Source organism: Juglans regia, chromosome 3 (genome assembly GCF_001411555.2).
Source record: "Juglans regia cultivar Chandler chromosome 3, Walnut 2.0, whole genome shotgun sequence".
Classification (NCBI taxonomy): domain Eukaryota; kingdom Viridiplantae; phylum Streptophyta; class Magnoliopsida; order Fagales; family Juglandaceae; genus Juglans; species Juglans regia.
Genome location: NC_049903.1, coordinates 2941403 through 2948242, shown reverse-complemented (window position 1 = coordinate 2948242; position 6840 = coordinate 2941403). Strand labels below are relative to the sequence as shown.

General features: G+C 36.9%; 1 protein-coding gene across 1 annotated transcript; it reads left to right on the top strand.

The window, feature by feature from the left end:
• The first annotated feature begins 1319 nt into the window (after positions 1–1319).
• LOC109020257 (transcription factor bHLH130-like) lies at positions 1320–4675 on the top strand. Its single transcript, XM_019002677.2, has 6 exons — positions 1320–2477; positions 3237–3574; positions 3658–3828; positions 3974–4039; positions 4132–4200; positions 4293–4675. Exons 1-6 carry the CDS (start codon positions 1973–1975, stop codon positions 4362–4364), a joined length of 1221 nt encoding a protein of 406 aa, XP_018858222.1. The 5' UTR covers positions 1320–1972; the 3' UTR covers positions 4365–4675.
• The last annotated feature ends 2165 nt before the right edge of the window (positions 4676–6840 follow it).

Genomic DNA, 6840 nt, shown 5'->3' with positions numbered 1-6840 from the left:
AATGTCTTGTCTTGCTAAAATTTATCAATCACATGTAATCAAAGTTCAGAATTCAAGATTGCACAGTTTTTTTTTTTGGGGTTCCTTTTGGGATATTTGGCTTTTATCTCTCCTTAATAATGGAAGATGATTCGAGGCTTTTAAAAGCTTCAACATTTTGAAGCGGAGAGAGAGAGAGAGAGAGAGAGAGACAAGACGGAGTGACGCATTATGCCGATGATTTCCACTGTTCGAAAGACGGCGCTTCTGAATGTGCGTGCGTGTGTTCTGCGGACAAAAAAGTGAAAGTGAAAACGACGAGTAGCAGAATCGGATTCGGCGTGAATCTGGTGCTCATGCGACTCACCGTGACGTGAAAGCATATCCGTGATATCACCGCCCACCCCCTATGATTTTTATCTGGGCAGTTATGCCTTATCCGTCGAGTGGGACCTAAAAAGATGGCATTGGGGCACTATTCTCTATGCACTAGAAACTCTGTCGACATAATATGGCAAAGAAAATGATTTATATATAATATTTTACATAATTATATTTTAAATAAAAAATATTTTTATAAAATATTTTTATTTTACAATATTATTATCTCAACTTAACTTTAACATCCAAATATAGCTTAAAAATATTTTGAAAAAATCCTGACTAGTTGTAGTTGTGATTTATTAATGATTTATTGCATTTATTGTATGTATATATATATACACACATATAAATTTAAATTAAAAAAAAAACTTACACCATATATATTCACTTAATAACTAATATATAATTTATCATTTTTATCATTATATTTAAACATATATTAGATAAAATCACAAAAATGATAAATTACAAATCACGTATTGATTAGATAAATGTGTGTGATATAAAACTTTAATGTAAAAATTTTTAAATTCAAATTATCTATACAAACATGAGAAATTATATTTACAATCGTGAGTGTGCAAGCGCTATGCAGTTTTTTTGAAAAAAATGAATAAATACAGGATCCACATAAAAAGAAATTAATTTTTTAATAATAAACTTCACTATTTTTTAAAGTGACTACATAACGTTTGCACACTCCACAACTATACGTAGTATTACTTATACAACATAAAGGCCTGGTTTTTATAAAGTGATAAAATATTGTGTAAATTATTTTTTTTATAAAGTGATATTATTTTTATAAATTATTTTTTATTTTAAAATATAGTTATATAATGTATTTGTAAAAAAAAATATGTATATTTATTATTTTTCATAAAAGAAGATGAAGGATGAATAGATTTTTTGTTTTGATTTTTGTTTAAATACAAGGTGGAGTCCGTGTAGATGCTAGATTGATGGCTTTCTGTACTTCCTCGTTGGCTGCACTTGCCCACGAAGGAGAAGATAAAAATAAAAAAAAATACCGCGTCTTCTCTCCCTCTCTCTCGCTCTCTGCCGTCAACTACACCCCCACCACCTCCACTCTCTCTCTCTCTCTCTCTGCAACTCGAGATCTTCCTTGCTTTCGGTGCTTTGAAAAGCAAATCTAAGGCTGCAGTTCATCCCCTCTCTCTTCTTTTGCTTTCACAAATACACTCTCTCTCCCTCTCTCCCACTCTCTCAGTTGTCTTTTCACTTAGATCTCTATTCTCTATCTTCAATACAGACCTCAAGATTCCGTCTATTTACGGCCTATCATTGTCTCCTGGCTAAGTTTTTTTGTTTTTGTTGGTTTACCAGTCCCAGCAGCTTATGCTTTCGTTAAGCTTTTACCCTCGGTTGCTTCCTCCTCAAGATCTTATCCGAGTCTGCTTAGAAATCAAGCTGAAATTTTCCCAAGAAAGTGAAAGAAAAATTCCCCAGAAGTTTCTGGTTAAAGTTGTGAGCGATTTGTATAATAGTTCCCCAACACCAGACGGTGCCATGAGCCTTGAGTTTTGGTCCACTCTCCAAGGGCTTTGAAAAAAAAAATAGAACAAAGCGAAACAGAGGCGTGTGTTCCATGGAATCAAATTCCCAGCACAGTTATCAACACCAGCAACACGATAATCACCAAACCAATTCTGGGTTATTGCGATTTCGCTCTGCCCCCAGCTCACTTCTGTCCAATTTCACCGAGGAGTGTGTTGGTTCCGGTGCCAACAAGGGCAATTTCACGGAGGGCTCTGATTCAGAGAGATTAATTTCAAGATTTCTGAATTACGGTGGCGGCGCAGATTCAACTTCGCCGAGTTTCCAAGATTTTGAGGATAAGCCTCCGGTGTTGGCGGCGACCGAGGGGGCTGCGAACCGTGTGAGCTCTCAGCAGGGCTATTCTGGGGGTCTGCCCCCACATTATCCGAGATATAGCACGACTGCGACAACACCTTCTGCCATGGATGGCGCATACGGGTTGGCGGGTTCAATGGCAATGGATGGCCACGTTCAAACGAAAGCAGTTAACTCCAATATTGTCAGGCAAAGCAGCTCGCCTGCTGGGCTTTTCTCCCAGATTTCTATCCCAAATGGTATTGTGCTTGTTCTCATTGAACATGTTATTAGGACGATTTGAAAATTGATCATTGCTTTTAAATTGTATATATAGAGCTGGCCATAGCTAATTAAATTAACAACTTTATATTAGATATATGATGGGGAACTGATCTGAGAAGTTGTGTGTCGATTGAGTTAGCGGAAAGGAAACGACGAAAAGAAGAAAATTCCTCTCTGAAACAATTCTCTCACGATTAGTCACCTGCAATGCGATTTGTGGAAAATATCGTTATCAGGAATAAGAAAGGAGTGGTCTGATCAATTTATACGTACTGGGTTTTATAAACTCGTTAGTGAACTCCACTTTTTTGTTAGTCCCTAAGTTGCCAAGAAAATGTAGGAAAGTACGAGTTTTCCTACAAGTGAATTAAACTGTATCAGGATAGCGTTTATATTGGGCACAGTTTTAGTTGAGGCTTTTATTTCCCTGGGTTCAACCTGAGCATCATAATAGTACGGAAAATTTATTGTTTTGTCCTTTCCCTCCCTTTCCTCAGCAACTAAACAAAGTTGAGGAATTGTGTTTGATGAGAATATGTTGGGACTTAATTGCAGATCAATTTTTAAAGATCTCATTTAAGATGCTCATGTTGTTGAGGGATAATCACTTGTCAAAATGATAAAATGTTGTCTGTGGATAATCATTTCAAACAACTGAGCAGTGACAAACAGATTTTGTCATGATCAGACACTAGAATGAGTTACTTAATGATCTCTCCGTAAATTGCATGCAGGCTATGCCTCTATGAAAGGTCCTGGAAACTACGGTGGAGTGAATGGTAGTTGTGGAGATGTAAGTCCATCTACAAACAGATTGAAGAGTCAAATTAGTTTCTCTTCAAGACTTCCTTCTTCCCTAGGAATGTTGTCGCAGATCTCTGAACTGGGGACTGAAACTGTTGGGCCAAATAGTCCTCGTGATGGAAAACTTGGAAACGGAAACGATGATGCTCGATTTTATGGCCTTGGGTTCCCATATAGTTCCTGGAATGATCCATCGCATCTCACAGATAATTTTTCTGCCATGAAAAGAGAACAAGATGATGATGGGAAACTCTTTTCTGATGCTCAGGTATCAAATTTGCCTTTTGGGTTTGGTTTTCTCCATATCTTGTTGCTTGTGTGGTATAGTCTGATTTTTGTCTATATATTTAGAATGGAGGACTTGGAACTCGGGTTCATATATTATCCCACCACTTAAGTTTGCCAAAGACTTCTTCAGAGATTGTTGCCGTGGAAAAGTTCCTGCAATTCCAAGATTCTGTTCCTTGTAAAATTCGAGCTAAGCGTGGCTGTGCCACTCATCCTCGAAGCATTGCAGAAAGGGTAAAGTTAATCTCTGTTACCTTATCAATTGACAATTTTAATTATTGATATAATTTATGCAACATGCCTTTCTGTTGATTTAATTGGTGAACACATGATGACTTCAGCTGTAGTAAGCGTGATTATAAGGGTAAATTACTTTCAGGTTAGAAGAACCCGGATTAGCGAAAGAATGAGGAAACTACAGGAGCTCGTCCCTAACATGGACAAGGTAGTAAGTACATTTCGGTATAATATTTTAGCCTGTAACCATTGTCTACCTCTCTCTGAAAGATTCAAGATATTTATGTTTCTTCTTGACAGCAAACGAACACGGCAGACATGTTGGACTTGGCTGTCGATTACATCAAAGACCTTCAGGAACAGTTCAAGGTATCAAAAGAAAATTTGAACTTTTCAAGTTCCTTACATCTTGCCATGTAGTAGTATTCATCATCCACTCACGAATTTATGTACTTCTGCAGACTCTTAGTGAAAATCGAGCCAACTGCAAATGTTTAAGCATTGAGAATCCTGTCTCAAATCAAATTGCATAACTTGCTGCTGTACAGAAGATAAGAGAGTAACGGAGAATTGAATAGAAACCAGACCAGATCTTATTATTTATTGGCCGAGCAATAAGTGGAAGTAGCTTAAGATATTATCTTTTTGAGTTGCTGTGACATAGAAAGTTGGTAGTGTTTTCTCTGTTTTCACCACAAGAATTCAGGTCCCGTAGTCTAACAAGGCTTCCCAGTCACACACGATACATGAAATAAAAGAGAAGATCAATTGTATAGGTCGTGTTGTTCAAATAGTGGAATCCTTGTTTTATGTGATTGATGAGCTGCTTTTTTCCTTTGAATAATTTCCTTGTCGGTTCTGGCAGATTGATAAGTTGGCCTTCCCAACCCCAAAAAAAAGTTTAGACTTTGTCATTTGGGTCCCGCTTTGTTGTTCACATTAATGAATTATGCAGGTAAGGAAACAAGCAGATACATAGATTTTCGAGCCATCCTGGGGGAGTAATTATCTGGACAATTCACTTTTTTTTTTTTTTTTACCCACTGAAGGCCAATTTTATAGGAGAGTGGTTGGGATCAATTTCGTCAAAAAACTTCAGACCCTGTTCTGTTGTGTACTCTATCATGTCGTGCTCTATTTTGAAGTGAGACAGCACTCTTCATTGAGGGTAGGTTTGTTTTTTATGTCTCTATGTAAGATGATATATCTTACAAAGAGAATATAGTCTTAAAAGATGAAAATAAATTATTTGTAAAAAATTATAAATAATGAAATTATTGTTAATAACTGTAAAATTTTCGTTAGAAGCGGTGAAAGTGACGGATATATTATTATTTATTATTTTGAGATGTATTTTTATTTTATGTTGGTAGTAATGAATTATACCTGCAAATTAATATCAAGCTAATTATTGGGGAGCCAATTATTGAGAGACAAGTCAACTATCTCCGAGGAAGCAAATATTTTTGGCCCAAACTGCTAGGATGAACTTTCTGACTTTGTCTGTATGCTAGTGGTATCCCTATCCTGATCTTTTTTTCTTTTATTTTTTTAATTTTTTTTTAATTTATTTTGCAAGAATACGACATTTAAAGCAACCAAGAAAATCATTTGGCCCCACGAGTTTCCTTGTCTTTTTTTTTTTTAATCTTTTCTAAAGGGAAAATGGGTAGTGATTTTTTTTTTCTTGCTTTTTTAAAAAAGGAAAGAATTATCTTATCGGTTACCAAAATTAGGTTGCTGGGGATGGACATGTGGGGACGGGTCGCGAGGCAGTGCAGGTCAAATTCCAGGACTGTCTACTGACCCGAACCGAACCGAAAACACCAAATTTTGACCAGACCTGAATCTGCTTCATGCCGATCCGTTAACCGATAACCTGTTAACCAATTACCCGATTCTTCTTCCTTTTTTATTTTTTAATTTTTTATGGAGATTTCTCTCACTATCCCATTTTTAAATCACATTCAAATCCATGTGATAATCATCTTAAAATTGAAATCGGATGGAACCCAAAAAAATGAAAAAAAATGAAATACGATAAGAAATAAAATGAAAGAAGGAAAATGGAACCATAAGAGAAACCTAGAAAAATAAAATAAGAAAGACTTTCCTTGAGAAAGCAAGCTCGACTGTGTTGAGAGGGAGAGAGAGAGTTTCAGTTACTTCACTCACTAGTTTTCTCAGTCGTAAGTCTATAACCCTTATTCGGCCCATAACGTAAAACAAAGATCCTATGGAGGCACCTAAGTTTTTCCAAAGCGTGGGATTTTTCCCACAATACGTGCATGAAAAGTGTCACTCAATAGATAATAAAACTGCCGGCTCTGGCAGAGACCATTTCATTGTGCAGGACCTCCTCGACTTTTCCAACAAATGTAAAAGAGATCCCACCAATCAAGCCAACATCGTAGCTGACAAGAGCGTATTATGATCTTCACGATTCCAGCGCAGGAGCGTATCACGATCTGCATGATTTCAAGCTTTTCAGCACCTTCACGTCCGTGCCTCCAGCTTTCTGACTTGCTCTGTTTTTTCCTTGTTTTCATTTCTTTCCTTGTAAATTGCTTTTCTTGTTTATAAGTCAATACGTGTATATATATGTAAAGCACTACAGACAGAAAATATGACAGTTTTGAAAAAAAACATTATTCACATTAAGTGTTGTTTTTCTTATATGGTATTAGACTTCGTCCAATTCTGAAATTTTTTTGCCAGCTTCCGCCAGGACTAGCTGCTACTCAACGCCATTTTGGCATCTGTTTCCGACACTATCTCTCCTCTCATTGCCACGGCGCATACCTCTGCTGAAGCTTGGTCTCGTCTCTCACGACTGTATGCAAATCGTTCCCGTACAAGGGTGATGTAACTCAAGGAGTCCCTGACCCTTCTACGACGTGGTGACCGATCCATTGTTGATTATCTCCAAGCTGCTCGTACCACCATTGATGAACTTTCCATGATTAATGCGCCTCTCTCAGATGATGATGTTACTCTTTATGTACTCAA

Excerpts from the sequence above, each read along its gene's own strand:
- LOC109020257 (XM_019002677.2), top strand. The coding sequence starts at position 1,973 with ATGGAATCAAATTCCCAGCACAGTTATCAACACCAGCAACACGATAAT. Across the intron at positions 3,575-3,657 it reads AACTCTTTTCTGATGCTCAG|AATGGAGGACTTGGAACTCG; the intron begins GTATCAAATTTG and ends CTATATATTTAG. Across the intron at positions 4,040-4,131 it reads TCGTCCCTAACATGGACAAG|CAAACGAACACGGCAGACAT; the intron begins GTAGTAAGTACA and ends TCTTCTTGACAG.